At 37.3% G+C, this 22,077-nt stretch overlaps 2 protein-coding genes across 2 annotated transcripts; both read right to left on the reverse strand.

The window, feature by feature from the left end:
- Positions 1-632: 632 nt before the first annotated feature.
- EXO70E1 (exocyst subunit exo70 family protein E1) lies at positions 633-4,224 on the reverse strand. The gene has a single exon (XM_010259744.3). It carries the CDS (start codon positions 2,839-2,841, stop codon positions 868-870), a length of 1,974 nt encoding a protein of 657 aa, XP_010258046.1. The 5' UTR covers positions 2,842-4,224; the 3' UTR covers positions 633-867.
- Positions 4,225-7,007: 2,783 nt separating this feature from the next.
- Positions 7,008-12,002, reverse strand: LOC104597943 (serine carboxypeptidase-like 25). Its single transcript, XM_010259743.3, has 8 exons — positions 11,429-12,002; positions 10,150-10,353; positions 8,913-9,088; positions 8,371-8,652; positions 8,045-8,175; positions 7,770-7,865; positions 7,554-7,659; positions 7,008-7,412 (listed from the first exon to the last, which is right to left on the reverse strand). The coding sequence occupies exons 1-8, from the start codon at positions 11,703-11,705 to the stop codon at positions 7,269-7,271; spliced, it is 1,416 nt and encodes a 471-aa protein (XP_010258045.1). The 5' UTR covers positions 11,706-12,002; the 3' UTR covers positions 7,008-7,268.
- Between the last annotated feature and the right edge of the window lie 10,075 nt (positions 12,003-22,077).

Genomic DNA, 22,077 nt, shown 5'->3' on the forward strand with positions numbered 1-22,077 from the left:
GAATTCTTCTTAAATAGCTTGGACAACTAAAATCTACATACTCTCTTGCAGCAAACAAACAAACAAAAAAAAAAACCTACATACCCTCCCATGACTTGCATGAGGGAAGAATTCAAAGCGTGTCCCATTAATTATATATGTGAAACACATGAATCCAGATGATCACATCACATGTATTACTATTACCAAATCAGCAATTTGCAGTGACTCAGCCCCACAATCACCAATAGGCATGCCATCCAATGACATTCTCTTCTTTTTTTTTAATATTCTTTTTCTGTTTTATGAAGTCAGGTATATACTATATGCAGTCACTTGATTCTCTTTCTTTACCCTTTGAAACCTTCTCTTTTTCTCTGGCAATGAAAACCCATTTCTGTAGATGCAATGTCTCAAGTCTATATTAAACAACCAGTTAAAAGTGGCAACTCTGGGCTTTCTTTTTCTTTTTCTTTTTTTCTGATTAAGTTCAAAAGTAAAGTATATGAGATAAGAACCACAGATGGACTTTCATCATTTCATGTTGACACAATTATTGAAGTTGGCAGTGTTAGAAAAAGAGCCAATGCCATGCTACATGCCACAACATAAAGAGTGGTATAATGTGATTGCATCTACTAGACAAACAGGCAAGCTCAAATGAACATTCATGCCTATATCCCCAATTTATGCATTACCAAAAGAAAATGCATAAAATAATTACAACTTCCAAAATTTTCTGGTGCACTTGTATAATAGAAATACAAAAATAAGAAATTTATCTCCAGGTTAAGGTTAATGAACATGGTTAACTCAACATCTTATCATAAACATGTACAGAAAATGAAGGGAAAAAAAGCTAATCCAGAAACTGACATTCTTATGGATTCACCTCCTGCGTGAATTATGCAGTGATCTTGGTGAACCCTCAAAGAGATCCAAGAGATAATTTTGCAGGTCATCTGCACTGTACTTGATATACTTGTCACTGTGCCATCCACCATCCAGCTGACTGGCATGCCTTCCCATGAACGTCCGGTATGCCTGGACTACTTTCAGGGATAATGAGATCCGTAAATCCTCGCGAAGCTGAGGATCTGGGATGACCCACCCTGTCTGGCTCTTGTAAACCTCTTCAAATGCAAGATTGAAGTTTCTAATTCTCTTCTTGAGAAGTGCCTTTGAGACAGAGTTGGAACCTGCATCAGATATCCCTTCATCCCTGAGGAAAGAGAGTACAGAACTCCAAGCAGCTCTTTCATAACTCATTGCATGCTGCTGGAATTTCCAATTGTGTCGTCGGATCCAGTTGTCCCCCAAAAGGGCCCCAAGTTCAGATCCCTTGACCTTCTGGACCATGTAACAGATGTTATTCATCACAAAGAAGTGTTGCATTGACGCATCCTTGTATAATTTGGACTTACCATCAAGGTTGGATTCCAAAATTGAAGTAATGGACTGAAGATGGTGAGCCATAGGGCAGGTATTGTAAGAAGAGCTTTCTGTGTCTTTCTCCTCTTCTATAACTGGATTGACATTGGGCGACAGTGACTCTAGATCCACCCCATCTTTGTCTTTAAGGATAAAATTGAGAGTATCACTATAATCAGTCAAGGCCTTAATAAAATTCATGACATACCTGGTCATGGGGTGGATTCCACCTCCAGCAAATGGATTAGTTGATGTGTTTGACCGAACAGCATTCTCGAATTCCAATAATGTTCCCCTAACAGAGTCACCCAATCTCTTTAGTCCTTCACGGCATTCAAATTGAATAGAAGACCCAGTATCATCTGAGAACAAAGCATCTACATCTGGGAGAAGATCGGCCAGCACTTCATACATGTCGAGTAGCCGAAACAACTTTTCTGGCCGGCGAGGTCCAATTGCTATAGCTTCGCTAAAATTCAAGAGCTGCAGCATTGAAGCCTTTGATGTCTCAACAAAACAAGTGGAACTAACTGGTCCAAACTCCCCAAAGATCTGGTCACAGAGCCGTTTCTCACTGGCAAGATACACCCTGATAAATGGCTTCATAGCCCGCATCCACTTCTTAATATTGCAATTCAAACTACTCCATTCCATCTTCAGCACATCCTCGATGCTCAGTTTCTCCATTTCAAGAATGAAGAGGCATTCATCCAAGGCATCTTTCCGGATGTTAATATAAGCCTGGCGACATTCATGATCAAAATTTGACATGAACATCACATCTGCTATGCACTTAAGGTCAGGAATTACATCTGGATTGACTAAATCTATGATGTATTCCTCTATGCCTTTGCTACAACTATCTCTCCTAAGAGAATCCTCACCTGCATTGTCATAAACTGAAACGGTTGATACGTCATCCACAATATCTCCTTCACTGGAGCGGAAGGACATATGCTCTGGTTCAAAGGGTTGCCTGTTCTGAATAAGAATATTACTGAACTCTTCCTCTAGCCTCACCATGGCTGTTTGAAGAATACTATGAGCTCGACATAGGAGTTTGTTCTCTTCTCCTTTATTTAACGGCATGCTTCCCAAGTTTTCTGTCAGCCTTCGTACTTCATCAACGACCTTTAGATACTCGGATGCTTCTTTTGGGCTGGATTCCCATATCATAGACTGCTCAGACTCCCGACTTGTGACCTTCTCCTGAATGAAATTGAGATGTTCTTCAATCTCTCTTAGTTCCATTTTCTTGTTTGCAGCAACCAGAGTCATGCTGGATAATTGGGTGTCAAGTTCTCTCAGGATTTTCCTCATATCATCTGTCAAATTCTTGTTTGACCCTAATGCCCTTACTATGTGCTGTGCCGCAGCAATTACGTGTTCTTCTCCTTCTATGGTTGGTATGAAGGATTTACACTCTGCCATCGCATACAAAATTACTGGAGAAACAAGGAACCCAGACCCCAAATTCCCAAATACTGATGAAGAAGATTAGATGTTTTTGGATGAAATTGAAATACCTCTATGATAAACCAAAACTAATGCTTATACAAGATCTGATGGAGAAAACAGAGGGAGTCCTCTAACCAATAAGTCTTCAACTATTCCCCAAACACTAACTGGGAATACAACTAGAACATTGAACGAAGGTGAACCCTCAAAATGAATTGCAGGTTAACATGGAATGGTAACAGGGAGGAGATATAATATGATCAATCCATTCTACTAATCTAAAAACAATAAGAAGCCGAAGGACAAAATTCCTTGTAGACCCTCCCTTCCCAATCTCAAATCCTTGTAAGGTTTCAAGAATTGATTAAGAAAGGGGCCGGGAGAGACTCATCAGCTTGGAACCAAAAGCAAAAGAAATACCAGCCCTTGCCTTCTAAGCCGCCATCATAAACTAAGAAAAAGGGATGAAGATGCTTGAAAAGAAACAGGAACTCAGATGAATTCTCAGTGCATGAAATACAAACCCAAAGGAATTTAGTATCGATTTAATAAAAATATTAACAGGACAATATTCTATCAATCATGAATGAAAAATCAGACAAACAAAAGATGGTTCCTACTACTAAATGCTTCAATTAGAAAATCCCCCTCGTGTCGGAAGATCTCCAGATATTAAAAGAGCTTAACACGGGGATCTCAACAAGCCTCAAACCCCAGAAAACAATTAGACACAAGCAAGAGAAAAATGAAGAGGGTTAAGTTAGAACCCACTTTAGCAAACACTGCTAGCTTAACTAGAGCGCTGAATTGTAAGCTAGCTAACAACTGAAACAGCAACAGAGATCCCAATAACAATCCGAGGTCCCACAGGGAAGGGGTCTCGAATAGCAAGTCAATCCAGACCTGAAACGATTCAAGTAAAGGCCCAGGTTGCAGAACAGTAATTGAAAGCAGACTGAAAAGTAAAAAAGAGAACTTCTTAATTTTGAAAACCAAAGAAGAAGGGGTTTAAGTGTACTTGATTAGCGTTTATCAATCCAATTCGTTAATGAAATACGAAAATTTCGAGGAAACTACGGCTTCCTGGATTTCCGAAATTAAGAACATACTCAGAACATAAGAAAAGCTGCACGTTGAAATTCTAGAGCTTCCAGACCTTGGAAATGGATCGACGACAGACGCCGAAGAGAGAGAGACAAAAAAAATGAGGATAAAAGGTTAAAAACAAATTGAACAAGAGAAATTGAAAATTTGAAATCAACTTGAAGCTTTCTTCCAGGAAATTATACGAAGTTTTTCGGGAGCAACTTCCATGGCGGATCTCTCCATCCAACTAACTATATATTTTTCTCCTCTGTCTCATAGAATTTTGACTTCTGGTCTTCCTTATTAATTTAACTACCTAAAATGGTCCTTAGCTTGCCACAAAATAACCAAACCACCATTTTTTAATCTTTTAAATTTTTATTACTATTTTCATATTTACTAAAATATCCTTACTGTCACACAATAACTACGAAAAGAAGAAAACGAAAAAGTCTTGCAAATTGCAATAAAGAAGCTGGCCATACATATACACACATGACACATCCATACATACATATGTCAAAGTCAAAACAGTAATTTATTAATGATAATTCAATCTTCAGTTATTTTAATTTAATTTTATTAATGATATATAACATCTGAGAGCAATCGAAATCCAACAAATAAAATCCGGTTTGAGCTTGGGATAAAATCATAGATGCATAACTATCTGATTGATAGTTGGGTTTATTGGAATAAAATCAAAATCTAACAAATTATACTGAAAATTATATTTATTTATTTATTTAAATAATAATTTAAAATTTGATAATATAATCTTAGTAGAAAAATTAGATTATTTATGTGTTAATAAATTAAACATTTTTAATTAACATTATCTTATTTATTATCTATCAAATTTACCATTTCAAACACAAAATATGATACAAATTATAATAAAATTAAGAAAATGTCATATATATTTAATAAAATAGTCGTTTTGGAGACCAACCCAAGTTTGGACTAACCTAACACGCAATTTTGCATATTGGACTTAGAGTTTCAATTGTAGACTAGGTTTACTGGGTTAGGCCCAAAACTTCAGGTTTTTTAATTTTTCAGGCTAGACCTGAGCCTAACACTAGGGGTGTCAATTGGATTGGATTTGGTCCAATCCGGTCCAGTCCAATGTGAGTCCATTACAAATGGACCTGGTCTAATCCAGTCCAGTGAATATTTTGGACCATTTTGGACCAATTCAGAGACTACCCAATCTGTTTAAATTCATGTTAATTTAGATTGGTTTCAACTTAAAACCTGGTCCATTGACACCTATGTTCTTATCTTCTATCAATGGACCAGATATTGGCTTAATCCAATGTAAATTCATTATGGACAGACCAGGTCCAATCCAATACTTTATATTGGTCTGTCCAAATTCAATACGTCTTATTCGTCCGTCCAATCCGTCCAAATGAATTTTGATTTGAACGGAGTCCAATCCAAAACCTGTCCGTTGACACCCCTACACTAGGTAGCTCGAGCCTAGAATGCACCTGAACCCAACCCAAGTATATCAAAATTCAGTGCAGGTTGGGCCTGAATGGGCGGATCAGGCTTGACTTTAAGTCTCCAAGGCTTGGCCCTTAGGCCCAATTTATCCGACCCGATTACGGTCCTACTCAAGGTTTTTAACCCGTTGTTGACTTGGATGGTCGAACCATTTAAACCGTCACCCGGTCGACTTTCCAACTCTAGTTCTCATAAAAACCCGAGATTTGTTAAAAAGCCGTTGACAGGCGACCCAGACGATTGAACAGTTGAACTGGCAACCCGTTAAGCGGGCGACGGTTCAACTGTCGACCTATACATTTTAGTCCAGTTTTTAGGTTTAAAATTTTGAAAAATTCCCAAAAAGTCCCAACTCGAGCCCCCCTTCTCTTTTTACATTTTTTTTAAATTTTCTCACAGTTTTTGCATTTTTGGATATATATTTTTCATAAATATTAGACATTTTTTATAAGTTTTATGATATTTTTCAAACATTTATTTATCTATATATATATATATAATTTTTTACTATTTTAATTATGATATCACCGAACTGAGCCATTCGACCCGCCCGATAAAACCAGTGACCTGCGACCCGTTGGTAAAACCGGGTTGACCTCCGGGTCGGTTTTAAAAACATTGGTCCTACTTCTTGCTATCTTGGTAACCAGTCAGGATGATGTAATTCGCTCCACAATCACTATGCACCATGGCCAGAGAGAAGTAGTTAACAGAGAAAGGGTTTCAAGGGTTTGACAAGAATTCAAGCATCTGACCTTAGTTTTGAAGAACTTGCATACCACGGAACTTTGAAAATGATGGGTCCTGGACATCTTTGACTTTTGAAAATACCTCAATACTGTACATAAATATGTTGTTAAAAGAGACCCCCTCCCTTAATTACAACAAATTTTGTTCCACTTCTGAATATAACTCCATTTGTATGCTTTGAAATTTCAAGAAACTTTCTTGCTTATATTAGTTGCCTAAACTCCTTATTCGCTAGCATTTCTCTCCTTAATTTATGCCCAGAAGCATCAAATCAACCTTGTCAGAGCGGGGCTATTCAATCGTTGAATGGGTATGCTTGGTCATGCAATGGAGTTGATTAATTCAGAATTTATTGTAAATTACAAGTAGGTCCAAAGCAGCCCACTGTATGGCAACTAGCAAGGTCAAAGCCCCCTACCCTTGTCCTGAGTCATGGAGTTTTTAATAAAGGGAAAAGTGTTTTCTAGATGGGTCGTCAAGATGCATTAAGCACAGAGTCTCCAGTCAGTCCAGGCATGAGATGGCCTGTCCAGATTGTCCACATTGGTCAGGCAACTCTCTAGACGGCTCATGTGTTTAACTGTCACAATCCACCTCTCCGCTGTGAACTGCCAATGGTTTGGACACTTTAATTCATTGACAATATCAGCTATTGACCTTTGAAAGCCACATATACCTGAAGAGATGCTCAAGAAATTAAGACCCATTTCGTCTTCCATGTGAGACAATTGGGCTGATATAATCTAGAGTTCTTTAATGAGGAGCAGAAAGAAAAATCAAGACCACACAACTTCACTTTTCTTATTTTTCATCAAAATGACTTTTGGAAATCAATGCACAGCTAAGATACAAACAACACTCCTCTGACTTGAATTTGTTTCTTCTATCACACAGACACATTCTTTTAACTCTGACTCGTGCTTTTCCTTTTAAATCAACACAAATGGAATTTTGATTTCCTTTTTCCTGACTTTTCCAGGATTTATGATAATCAAAACAAAGAAGAGGACTCTTTGTCTTCAAAACAGAAGTTTTTTTTTTTTTTTTTTTTTTTATGACTTGGGTAGATTTTCCCCCCTTAAAAATGATTTGAACAGCTGAAGAGCTGCTCTGGGTTTGAAGAGTGGTACTTCATGGCCTGCACCACGTACTGTTGCAAACGTGAGCCCTTCATAAACTTCTGTCCAACCTCCCACCTTCAGAAACCACAACTCACTATTAGAATCATGGTTTGGAGTTAATCAATTAAGATGGAAAGTTCCTGGAAAAGTTGTAATAAGACTGTAAGAGTATACAAAAACATGGGCAATAGGCAGAGTGGCAGACTAATTACTGACCTGCTTCTTTACATACCACGGATACCATGGAATTTTGGTAACTAAGTTGAGCCGTGCAAGAGAAAACCTGGTGGCTGTAACTGGCACAACTGAATCGACATCGCCGCTGCAGTAAACAGTCGAGAAGAAGAAGAAGAAGAAGAAGAAGCACAATTAGGACTAGAGGACTAAATTGAGAAGGAAACTAACTAAACAGAGAACAGAAAAGTCATGGACCTGAACACCCAGACTCTCAAACCACCAGCAATCATCTCCTTGTAAGTGGGAAGAATTGATACTTCTGTGTCATTCCAATTCCGGTTCAAAATTCCACTGCAATAACAGTATTATAATTAAATAACACCAGCTTTATCAGTACACATCCATTTCTATTGATGCAGATTTCAGAGTGCTTCTTTTAATATAACACTACACTCTATATATGTTATAATGTGAAGGCATTCAAATTTACAAAATTAATGAAGAAAAGAAAGTATGTTTCTGTCAATCACCTGCAAGCAGTCCATCTATAAGGGATTTTAGTTGTGTTGGCATGAAGGGCTTTCTGCACATCCGGCCTGTTGTAATAAATCTCAGCATATTTTTCTGTACATGGATCATATCCAGAAAACTGCCAGAAAATCTGGTAAAAACACCAAACCAAAACAAGAAGTATAACACATTCAACTTATTGTAGATGGATCAAGTTATCAATGAAATTAGAACCAGATGATGCAAAGCTTGTTGAATTAATGAAAACTTATTAATTTATCAAATCACACAACTGGACTTCATATATTAATCTGTGTTGTTACTGTAAAATATTCGAAAATATTACCGGATGTGGTCGATGTGGCAAACGTAGCATCCGACGTGTAACAGCGCCATCTGAATTAATGTTGCAAGGTGGAGCATATATGTTGTACTGGTCAATGTTGCCAAATTCCTGATCCAGGGCATATGTGTACAGTGATTCGCATTCGTCGGATTCCTTTTGCCGGCGGAAGTCGCAAGTGTTTAACAGTTGCCTGTATGTTTTGTCGGAGATCATGGCGTGGCTCCACCAGTAGGTTACTGTGCCCAGGTTGTCGTAGTAATTGTCTGTGACTGCATTCCCAACCTGGAAGGAATGTGTACATCAGTACATTGGTTTTCAATGAAGTTGTTTCATAAACCTTTGGACTACAATTTGCAGAACCAGTTTGTGTAGCTGATTGTTCATCAAGTTGGTTGATCCATCCGGTTTACCAATTATCATTTGTTAGACTTGGAGATGGACAAAAAGAAAAGAGTGCCATTGTTCTATGGACTTGAGCATCAAAGCATATCCTCAAACATAAACAAGAGAGAATTGAGAAAACAAGGTAAAAGAAAGAGTACCATTATTCCTTTGAGATTAATGGGGTGCTTAGTCCTGGTGTTGTATTTCATAATTTCTCTGGCCAACTGAGGGACATAGTGTCCGGCATAGCTTTCTCCGGTCAAGAAGACTTCCCGGTTCTTGTAACGTAGGAACCGGCCCAACCATCGGATCAAGAATTCAAGCGAGTCCTTAGCTGAATCACACCCATCCCTTAGATTAATAACATGAATAATTCAGTCTGTTCTTTAATTCATACACTAAACAGCAATTGAAAGTGTTCACCATGAACTGTAAACTGGAAGGAAAATGAAAATGAGTGAGTTAGAACTCAAAAGCTAAGTGATGGTGAGGAGAGATGTGAAAGTCTGGTGAGGCCTTGTTTTATGGCAAATTTTTTTAAGGCCCCGCTCGCTTTTCGGCATGTTATTCACCTGGAGGAAACACTTACTCAGGTAAGTCCATTTACCTATCTTCTTTTATTTCCCAATTAAATAAGGCAATGACCATCTTAACCATAAAAATCCATTATTAAAAGGGACAATTTTTTGCCCATCCAAGTGTTGGCAATTTTTTCTAGGTGGAAAAGTTATTTACCTACCTCGGAAATGAGTAAATGATACCTGGGTAAGTAATACACAAGAAAATAAATTTTATCTGATCCCCACATAAATTAAAAAAAAAATGAATGCCCCCGAGTCTAATCAACATCGTGTAGAGCATTATTTAGTTCATTATGTAATGGAGCATAGAATTAGAGCACCCAAGTCCCAATCCCACTCCCTCTTAATAATTCTTGTATAGAAAAGAACTATAGAAGGATTACGTACGGTAGCAAAAGGAGCCATGAATAGGAGGACCTTGCTCCATAGTGCAAAGCCCACATATCCATATCGTCTTGATTTTGGGATATTGGGTTTGTATCATGTACCCTGTAGCCCATTAAAGTAGGGCCCATAAACTAAAAAGCCCAAACCAGTGCCCACATTCCAATCGGGTTAGAGGAGAGCCTATAACAAGGTTTCACAATTGATCATTTCCCACAACCACTAGCACTATCACCAGCACTACCACAAGGCCCACAACCACTACCAGTACAGTAATAAACTAATTATAATAGAAGAGGAGGTGACGCATAGCCCATTAACTCGTTAGTGTTCATGGAGATGAGATTGCTTCAACCTGATTGAGAAAGCTTAACAAGAAAAGCATTGAGAGTGGAAACTGGGGGGGGGGGGGGGGGGTAAGGGGTCATACCGGTGCGCCGATCGCCGGTGTCGAGGAGGTCAGACGATCTGTTGCTATAAGAGAACCCGACGCCGGCCGGAGTTTCAAGGAACAGAAGGTTAGCAACAGTGTTCCATGAGAACTTGTTGAGGTATAAACCCGACCCGCTTTTGTTTAACCTAAACGGGCCAATCTCTTCCGAGGCACCATAAGCCACCGAAGAACAGCCAGGACCTGAGAAAAACAATTCAGAGAAGAGCAATTAGTAAATGCTTATGATGTACAATCCACAATTAAAAACCCCATATTCTTTTGACCCGACACTCTATGAAGAATGGTCCTACCTGTCTCGGGTTTATGCTCCGAGTAAAGACAACTCGCCTAAGACATTGACGAGACTGCTCCGGTTTTTTTTTTCACTATTGAACGTTAATGAGTAACACTAATTATTGAAAGGTTTTTGATATGTGGTCAGAGGGTGAAGAGCTATAGAGACAAAAAAAGAAAAGAAATTTGAATAGGAAGAAGCCAAGAAGGAAGTAGGTTGAATATTGATGGACGATTTCGTCGCATATAAGCATTAAATTCAGAAAAAAAGATATAAATGGTGGGTCCAGATCGATGGTGCAGTGCTCTCGTCCTGTTCTGAGATTTGGTTTTAGTTTTACAGACAGTTAGGGAACAATAAAATTTATTTTTTAAAGGTCAATCGAATTGAAGGATGGTCTGATGGTCTTGGCTGTGATATCATTCATTCACAATTAATGAATGCTGTTTAGGGTTGCTTGCTCTCATTGAATTCTTGTAGACTCTACGAAATTTTGGTGCAGAGAGAGAGAGAAGGGTTGAACCAAGCTTACTTACCCAACAAAAGAACCCAAATGATGAAAATGAAAACAAAAAGATAATAATAGAAAAATAAAAAGAGGTTCAAAGCATCTGTTGTTTCTTTTCTTTCTTTTCCATCATTTGTTATCATGTCGGCAACGTGAAAAAAAACATGCGTGTTAATCTTTGACAAGCTAGAGAGAGAGAGAGAGTAGAAAATGGAGCTGTGAAGAGTGAAGAAAGAAGCATTAGACATCCTCTCTGATAAAGTAATGTTAAATGTGAATTCCTTCTAACTACTCTTACATCAGTTATAATGTCTGTATTTCTACTGGTTTCTGTCTCTATAACATTTCAATTGTTCTACTGCTACATGCTATCCGCCTATCAGAACTAAAAGAACCACCCCACCCATCACGGACACATACGATATGTGTGAGTGAGTGAGTCTGTGTGTGTGTGGAGAGAGAGAGAGAGAGACCTCCATTAAGCCAAACAACGAGGGGTTTCGAGAGTGGTTCATGAACAGCCTCAGTAAGCCAGTAGAAGAGGGCCCTGCCGGCGACTTGATTAACGGTGACATAGCCGGAGAATTGCTGGAAAGAGACTTTTGGTTGCCCCGGAAGTGCTTTTATCCGATCGGCCTCTTCTTCTGCACCTGCTCCATGACTTGCACCCACAGACACAAGAAGCAGAAAAGCGAAAAGAACAGAAACAAAGATCTCTCTTCTTCCAACGGCCAGGGCCATGAAGTTCATGGAGTACTACTACTGGCTATAGAAGGAGAAACAAGGTTACGAAGATGATGAGTAGTACTAGCTGTTTGCGTTATCGGTACTGGTAGGATGTGTTGTTTTCGATGAAATAAATAGGAGAGAGAGAGAGAGAGAGAGAATATTACTTATTACATTAAAATAATAATAATATGGATAAAAAATCGTATTGTTGTTTTCTACTTTTCTTGAGGGAAAAAGGGGTCACATGGTTTGAGCACGCCAACCAAACAGTCCCTTGAATCCTCCATCATTTGCTCCTGTAGTTGTATCCACATACACAGAAACAACTTTGACTACCCTCCTCTTGACTCCATTCATTTTTTGTGGCTATATATATATTTATATATCTTCGGTTTGTATAAGCTTTGAGCATATAGTCGGTCTCGGTAAAATAGTTACTTATTTTGGGGCTGGACCACACCAATAAGCATTTATTTGAGTTTGGGAAATAAGTACGAATTGATGAAAAGCCTAAATTTTGGATTTATTTTTAAGTGCTTATTTCCTTTCTGATTTATCTAAATCTGTCCGTCAAGTTATTCTGAAAATACCTATACTATTCCTACTTAAAATAAATGCTTATTAAAATAAATACTTAATTTTAAGCATTTATTTTTCAAATGAGCATCCTCGAACTTAGCCTAAGACCAAATTGAATGTGGGTTCACTTCTCCAGGCTTTGCAGGCGAGCCGGCCGGCCAGCCGGGCCGGCAGTTTTCCTCATTGTTTCATTGGGTTCAACTAGTAGAGGACAAGAGCAATGATGACCATGAATGAGGGGTTCTTTTGGACTGGCATTGCCCCCCTCCAAACCTCCAGAGAGGCTAAAAGGCAGAGGGGCTTTGCCTTTGCTTTTGTCACCAGCTTACGTCTTCATTATTTTATTGTTTCCCATTTTCAGCATGCCCGGCAGTAGTAGACCTCTAGAAAGGCCACTAGTCAATGCAGGTCCCGGCTCTGACGGGTGGAATTGATACGGACCTAGCTAGACTCCGGCCTTTTGGCTTGAAGCTGAAGCAGCACCCAGTCTCATTAGACTGTGGAGCTGGAGCCTTTTGGCCAAGATAGACCTCTACCAGTTGTAATAATGGAAGCATATACTTCTGGAGTCAAGAGAAGATGGGAGGACAAATTATGGATCGGTACAAATTCTCTTTCTTCTCTTGTGTGGTGTTTTGTATGGATGAGTGTTGGTGATTAATGGCTGGTCTGGTCTCTTTAATCAGAACGGGAAGATGGAAGATGGAATTTCATCCTGAGCCCAGTTGGGGTACAAAACTACAAACAGTACTCCCTAGCTACAATGCTTTCTGCCTTTTATTGACCAACTAGCCAGCTAGCTCTAGAAAAATGTTTGAGCTTGTCACTGAATTCTATGAGAATAGGATCTTTTCTGGGCTGTTTTACTCCAAAAATATCATGATTTCAACCTTGGGCAAACATTTTATTTGCCTCTCTGGAATTGTCTGTTGAGTTCTTCAGATAGAGGGTTGGGTTAACTTGCAATGCTAGAGTGGATTGTATGTTTTCCAATCACAAGCCAAAAGATGATATATCTGATTATCTTCTGAGCTTATTATATGAAATTTCATGAAATGCTTAATTTAAAATACTACTCTGCCTTTTAATGCCTTTCTCAAATAGTGTTTCCTTCTTTTCAGCTTTTACTCATAAGAGTGAGCAATTCCATTAATTGATAATCTCAAATCTCGACATTCCAATTACCAACAAAGGAAAGAAAAGAAATTAACCAGTTTAATTAGAATGAATTGAAATTATTGTTTCCTTTAAAGGTTATCTACACACAGTAAGAGTTATCATGCCAGGTTTGCATTCTTTATTGTTTCATCTCCAATTCTTTTAAGAACATATTAATTCATTGCAGTGATTAAGACCATGATGATGTTAGTGATGATATGATAATCATACAAAAGATATTCCCACCTGTACCCTTTGGCTATAGCAATTAATAATGAAGACATATTATATTTAGTTGTTGCAACAGAAAGACTAGTTAAGTAATGAAGGTATTTGTAGTATAGAGTAATAGACAGTAGTGAGTAGGTGGTGTGGATAGAACAGGAGTAGTTTTAACTTTCTTAAGTATTAATAGTTATTGGGGAGGAGAGAGAGAGAGAGAGAGACTAGGGGTAGAGTCTGAGTCATTTTCAATGAAATGAATGCTATATGGGAACCTGCACAGCATTGAAAAGCTCGATATGTCATTTAATGGGTTGGATATCATCGTTTGGGTTCAATTGAGGGGACCCTCATCCTTCCCGGTCCCTTCCTTCCATCTCTTCTCTTGTCTTTTATTTTTCTTTCTTCTCTTGTTTCTAACGTTAACTTACTCAAAATGTTGGCTTCTCTGTTAAAAGCCTGAATCATGTCAGACCCACAGCTTGTTTGATGGGCTTATTTGAAGGGAGATAGTTTTGTATCTTACTCTCTCTTTCACTGCTATTACACGTCTCTCTTCCTTTGAATATCCTTCAGCCACCGACACCCCACACCCATTTATTTATTTGTCTTAGATTTAATATAATCCAAGCACAATCTCTGGAAACACATGAATGTATACCCAGATGACTGGGCCCACCCTTGAAAGATACAGATTATCAAACTGTTTGGTTTTCTTTTGAGTACTCATGCTAAGCCGGTCTAGGACATTTATGAGCTCTAGCCATTAAGCCCATGTGATTGGAATTTTAAAATTGATCATGTGGAATGATTGAGTAGATCAGATGGTCCGGATCATTCCATCATGTCTGACATCTGGATGGGGAATCATTTGGTCATATGGCAAGATGGGAGGTGGGTGGTGATCATATCCTTCCATGTGATAATGGTTTAGAGTATCATTTCCCATGTATTTAGGGGGTGTAAGAAGCTACATTGACCCCTATTAAATACTGTTATCTGAAGACAAAGAGTAGAGGGGTTTTAGCATCTTCAAGCATATCTTGAATTGCTCCTTGTTTGTGGCAATGAAAGCTGGGTCTAAGTGTACTTATTAGTAATGCATGCTTATGGATGAAGGCAGTTCACATGATAAACAAGTCCCCAAAGAAGAAGATAAGGGTCCTCTGCAACATGTGTACACACGTTTTCCAGGGGAAAATTTGGAGGAATTGAATGATATCCTCATATGTCAAAAGATCTTAAACCCTAAGATGATTGATCCATATTTGCTTTTGTGCCAAGTAAAATCAGACCCATTTCCACATTTATCTTGGTTCATCTAAAAGAGCTTTAAGTTCATCTTGTTGATGAGTTTGTTCATTGTTTGTCTGAAAAAACAGTAATTGCTTAAGACTCCAGTAACTGAAAGCATTGTTCATTGTAAACCTCAACTCAATGACTAACCACATAGTCAATTAATTTGGCTTTTGGCATTGCATCTTCTTGAAAAGGAGAGACCATCAGTTTGCTCTAGTCCATATCTCAGAAGAAGATTGTATACATCACAATCATTCATCTCACATCTACGAGTCTAGCCTGTCTGGCCAACATCAAAAACAAAAAGGGCCACTACCAAATGCTGGTCCCAGTTATCTGGGGTCTTGGGAGGGATGGACTATATTATGGACCTAACCTCTGGCAATTCTATTCTTAGTCTCAGACCTGAACCAAGTTTGTCTGTCGGTCAGAGATTTTTACCATTGCACCAAGTAACAGCCGCTTAGCTAACTTTGCCCACCATTAAAAATTTAAGAGAGAATGATCAAAGTCGGTAATTCAGTAATCACTTTCAACCTTCATCTAATTGGAATCTAGAATCACCAACATTGAACTGCAACTATAACATCTTGGACTTCTCTGATCTGCTACCCACATCTCTACCCATGGTACATTACAGCTGTGCATTGGGAATATCTCTCTTGTCAGTCATGGGGAGATGTTCCCAATACATGGCAATGGTGATCTGTGGGTAGAGATATATGAACACTTTGTGGGTAGCAGATCCGGAGCGGATTTTACCATTGCATCTAGATTTTATAACAGGTCATTATATGGTACTTAATTATATGCAGATATATGAACCTACCGAACTGGGATTTGCCCCTCACAAAGTGCACCTACTCACAGTTCTATTCCACCGTGTATTAGGAGCATCTCCTTGTGAATAACAATACAAAGTATAGGAGATGTTCTCGATGTGCAGCTGAGAAGTGTTGTAAGGTCTGCGTGAGGAGCGCCCCGTGAGGAGCAGATCTAGACTTGAACCTACCAAAGTATACAACACTTCCAAGAGCTCATTTTGATTCTTTGTTTACTTATAGGTAGATGTTTTCCAGTCATTTTCTATCATTTCATAGTTTTTTTTTTTTTTTTTTGTACAACAAAAGCGACATAAGTTGCCATGCTAAGCAATTGCAAAACATAGGGTCCTAAGCTTGCAGTTTGTTTGGCTGATGCACTGAATTGTTTGAGTTGAGTCCAGCCAACCGACCAAAGAGACCTTGGTTGCATGAACGCCACTTTTATCTCCAAGTCCCCACCCTTTAAGTGCAATCTCTACTCACTTTGTTTCTCATGTTGATGCAGCTTCTGGCTCCATGCTTTCAGAATGTGGGTCCTTCTCGAGTTTGAATAAAACCATTGTGAATAAACAGAATCAGGGAAATTATGGTCTTGATGAATTTATCCTGGCATGTGGTTCTGAGTTTCATTTTAAGACTAACAATCTTAACCGTGAAAGAAAGAAGGATGATGTCAGGCTTTCCTCTACAAATTTGTAGAGTACAAAATTTTATATTTTGTATGTATTTATACTGTGTATATTTGTATTTGTACTCTTTTCAAACTGAGCATGTACATATTTGTATTTGTATTCCTTCCAAACTGAGCATAAGTTACTTATCTGGGTAAATACATTTACCTGGGTAAGTGTCTCCCGAGAAATACTTACCCGGGAGTGCATTTACCCATGTTCTTTTATTTTCCAGATAAATAAGATAATGACCGTTTTAGCTATAAAAATCTATTATTAGAAGGGCAATTTTGTCCCATGTAAGTGTTGGCAACTTTCTCTTACCCACCTAAAAGATGGGTATCACTTATTGGGTAAGTGATATGTAGGGAAAATAAATTTTCCATGGACCCCATATAAATCTTAAAAAAACATGGGTATCTTTGGTTCCCATTCGCCAACTTTCCCCACTCTCAAAATCCGAATAAGCTCATTATTTTTTTTATCATTTAATAAGGATTTCTCACAGTCACACCCTCTAAGGGCGTGTTTGCCTTTTGGATTTGAGAAGGAGGAAAGTTGGTCAATGGGATTTTGGTTCCCATTGACCAAGAAACCCATGTTCTTTTTTCATATTTATGTGGAAATAAGGTAAGTGATATCTATCTCCCAGGTGGGTAAATAACTTTCCCACCTGGGGGAAATTGCCAATACTTGGATAGGACAAAAATGCCCCTTTCAATAATGGATTTTTATGGCTAAAATGGTCATTGTCTTATTTACCTGGAAAATAAAAGAACATGGATAAATACACTTACCTGGGTAAATGTTTCCCAACCCCAGGAAACACTTATTTATATAAGTGCATTTACTTAGGTAAATGACTTACAGAAAAGCGAATGGGCCTAAATGTTAGAAGTCTTTGTCATCTCATTAATCCCCAATTCTTCCCTTAAATTGCACCTTAAAATTCTCATTACATGATTATGTCTCAGTTAAAAAAAAAAAAAAAAACAATAGAGAAAAAAATAAGATCAAAGAATAATGCTTCTCCTGATGAGATGTAATAAACACTAATTATGGAAGATATTTAGGATGAGCTTTGTTTTTGTTTTGAACTGGAGCCTCTAAGTTAAAGGTCCAAGCTCCAAAGCTCCAAATGTTTCTTCCTTCAAAAAAAATATTATGATATCTCAGAAATCATCATCATCATCATCAGCATCCAAGCCTTTTCCCAGCTATATGGGGTCCAATACATGAATCCTGATTCTGTCCAATGTCATATACATTATCATTAGTGCTTAAGTACTTGGACTCGTGTTCTTTTTGGTCTACCCCTATTCCTTCTAGAGCCTTCAACTTGCAACCATTTTAATGTACTCTCTCATTTCATCACTTATTGGTGTTATTCTTAGATTCCTTCAAATGATTTCATTTTTGACCATATCATTTCTAGTTTTTCCATTCATTCATCTTAACATACTAATTTATGTCACACTCATTTTATGGTCTAAAAAATCCTTATCAAATTTCCTTTTCAAGCTGGTCCATTTGGGTTTCAGATGGGTATGTGAATATTGTTTGTTTACTAATTTCCTATACAAGATATAGTTGTAGATATATTGATGGCTGTCTAATCCCAAGTTGTTGCTGTCATATTAATTAGTTATAATGCAAGTATTTATGAGTCTTCCTGTGTGTGTAGATTAGCCAATCGATTGGAAGTGATCCCAATAGGTATGTTTGGGTCAGATATGGACTGTGGTGAGTGAAACGAATACTTCCAAAGAGTCGTCCATCCAAATGAAAACATACATAGACTACTTTCGTTCTCCAATTCCTGAAGGTTTTTGATATGTTGGAAACAGTAGGTCCCAAGCCCAAGATCTCATTTTTCAACCCTTTTCCTGCGTAGCTGTAAATTTGTTGCAATAAATAGTAACTAGTGTGGATTTAACCTTCAGATATGAAAGTTGAAACCCTAATATTTTGTTTCAGTTTGACCATAGGATATCTTCCAAGAGAGAAAAAGGGATCATTTTTATTACATTCATTTCTTCAATTATATTCAATACTCTAACCAGTGCCAATACAAAATCAGGTGTGACTGGTAATAAGGTGTGGCTGATTTTGAGAATTTCAATTACATCACAGTTAGGGTTAGGGGGTATTTGCCAATGTGTATGGCTTTTTTTTTTTTCAAAACAAAAACAATTAATACATCAGCTAAAAAAATATTTATTTTGTTAATGTGGCAGTTGTTTTTGTTATTGAAAAACAAAACCAACCATGTTGCACAACACCCTCTTGATTTTGGGCAGAAGCCTATATTCAAAATTATATAAATCTTCAACCTGACCCAAGTATGTGGTGAAATGTCTCTTTCAACCTATTCTGTTTAGTGGAAGTCCATATTTGGTGGTGCAGTGATTACTTTAGAAAGTTTAGATGGACGATCGTGGAGTTTAGGTGACCTTTTGAAGTTGGCCTTTGTTGCTCTTGAACACGGAATCTGGATTTCATCCTCACAGAATGGTCCTTACACTTACTTCACGCACTTGCAATCATGCATTGGGAATATCGCTGTAGTGTGTTGCAAAATGTGTGTGAGGACCACTCTGTGAAGAGGAAATCCACTACACAGTATTTTCACTGGATAGTGGGCCAAGCATCCTCACAACCTCCAATGAGAGACCGGGTAGACCCTATCAATAGATGGGTTCCATTAGGGATGCAACTTGGTATGGATGACGCAAAACCTGACTGACCCAACCCAATTTTGGGGTGGTTGAGTTGGGGGTTTTAAAAAAAAGGTTTCTAGCAGATAGTGGCAACTTTTTGTTCTTAATATCAATAAAAATAATATTTTTATATAATAACTAAAATAAGATAGCTTTTTTGGAAAAATATCAAGAAAGGGTATTGTTGTTCGTCTTCCTCTGCCTCTGTGAATGGAACATGGTTTCTTCATCACCATGTCCATCTAAACTACCGTGGTAGGTTAAGGTCGCCGGTGGCAACTATGACCGGATCCTCAGGAGAAACCATGTTAGGTAAAGTCATAGGTGGCACAGTGGATGTCTTCTTGCTTCTTTAGTTAAAGTGACGTCAACAACCTCAATATCCCAACTAACCTCAAACCAGAACTCTCTCTCTCTCTCTCTCTGTGAAACTTATTTATGTAACTATAATGGCTGCAGCTGCTCCGATGGAGACTGCAACAAAGCAAAAGGAATTCATTTACAAGTCAAGTGATCATGCTTCTACTGCCCAACTTGCCCGAATTCATCTTTACCTTCCTTGGCATGTCTTACCGCAATGCCGCCAACACAACAGCGAATCCCTTCTACACCTTGCCAAAGATCGCCAAACAAGCCAAAGACTTGAATGCAGCCTCCAGTTTGCTTTTTGGGATGTGAAGATCATTTCCGGTTATTACTTGGCCGGAATTTTATGATCCATTCACATTAATACAAAGACAGAGGAGAAGACGAGCAACATTGCCCTTTCTTGATATTTTTCCAAAAAAATCTACCATATTTTAGTCATTATATAAAATTTTTTATTGATATTAAGGGCACAAAGTTGCCCTTATCTACTAGAAACCCTAAAAAAAATCAGATGGCAAACTTTCATATTAACCCAATTCAATAGGAGTTTGAGTCGAGCCAAATTAGGTCGGGTTGACGTTAACCTAACCCAACCCGAAGCTGTTGAACCCCCAACCCAAAGTTTTCAGGTTGAGTTGAGCCTAGGTTGGCCCAACTTCTCCACTTCCCCTTGCCACATGTTCTCATTTCCTTGCTTCAAAGGTTGAGTTCAATATAATTCAGTTTCAAGATTATTACATATAAAAGGACATAATTATTATGCTTCAATAAAGTTTTGCCAAGTTGGGCTAGGTTTATCAGGTTGAGGCTCAAGTCGGGACAGGTTAGGTTTGAGGAACACTTTTCCTCAGGTTCGGCTTGGGTTGACATCAACCTGACCCAACCTAGCCTAAGTAGCATCCCTAGATTCCATAAAAAAGGATGCCAACAAACACCATCTTATTACTATTTTTTCACCATTCTAATTTGAATTAAAAATGCAATGTTACATTTCAGAGTAGAAATTTGCACAAACATCTGTGTTTGGTTTGCAAGAATAGGGGACTGGAATCGGAATGGTCCAACTGTTTGGTTGGGCGGAATCAGAATACCATTCCCATTCATGTGGAATGGCATTCCCCCATTTGAGGGAATGGTCATTTCTTCCCCATCTCCTGGGAATGAGAATCTCATTCCAACCAATTTTAATTCCAATTCCAGTCTGAACCAAACAGGGGAGGGGAATAGAACTGTTCTTCTTTCGATTCTAAGGGATTCTAATTCTAGTTCTCATTCCAACTGTGAATCAAATGGATCCTAAATATGGGAATTTGCAAACTAAATGATATAGATTTATGTCAAATATATATCTATACTACTTATAAAAGTGTGAATGATGAGGTATTGGCTTATGGAATTTTCTTTACTGAAATACTCCTCTTGAATTTAGTTCATCTCCATTGAAATGGCAGAAAATGTAATTAAAAGAATACCGTTAAGTACATTTAATTACCTCTCATTAAGTCTCACATTTAAGTCATTAAATAAATCACATTCTCTCTCATTGAATCCAACATTTATACTTTTGTTTATCATCATTAAATTCCACTAATAAATCCATACACTAATTATTAATAAAATAAAATTTTATATTTTTAAAATAAACATAGAAATGAAATCATATTCTTCATCTAGGTCATGGGTAAGTAGTTCAACCATTTGGGTCAAATGGATAATTTTATGATGTCATAAATAAATACTAAAAATTTAGAAATATAAAAATACTTTTTTTTATCATCATTAAATTCCACTAAGAAATCCATACACAATAATTATTAATAGAATGAAATTTTATATTTTTAAAATAAACCTAGAAATGAAATCATATTTTCCATCTAGGTTGTGGGTAAGTAGTTCAACCATTTGGATCAAATGGATAATTTCATGATGTCTTAAATAAATAATACAAATTTAGAAATATAAAAAATATAAAAAAAAAATTTTGAAAAAAAAAAATTGGACACATTTCTATTATTATATATTTGCTATATTAAAAATAACTATGATAAAATAGACATAATTTTATTAATGATGGACATCAAATATACAACTTAAAACCGATGGGAAATTAAACTATCTTCCTATCTAGGGGGTGGGTTAGTGGTTCAACCTTTCAGGTCAAATAGGTTAATCTATGATGTATAATTAAAAATATTTTTTTTTTTAAATAGAATAGTACAAAAAAATATGAAACAATTTTGGACATATCTATAATATTATATACTAATAATATAAACAAAAATAAGTATGATAAATAATAATCATTTTATCAATGATATAAATGAAATGCAAAATTTAAAATCAATTTGAAAATGAAACCATCTCCATATCTAGATGGTAGGTGGGTCAATGATCTAACATATATATATATATAAGCTTTGTATGTATCATTTTGATACAATTCTATTGTTATATATTCACCATATTAAACAAATATAAATGTGAAAATAAGATTTACCTTTATTGAAGATGAAAATGGAATGCATGATTTAAAATCAACCAAAAAAGCAAA

This window comes from Nelumbo nucifera, chromosome 4, assembly GCF_055504915.1.
Source record: "Nelumbo nucifera cultivar China Antique chromosome 4, China Antique-T2T, whole genome shotgun sequence".
NCBI classification, from domain to species: domain Eukaryota; kingdom Viridiplantae; phylum Streptophyta; class Magnoliopsida; order Proteales; family Nelumbonaceae; genus Nelumbo; species Nelumbo nucifera.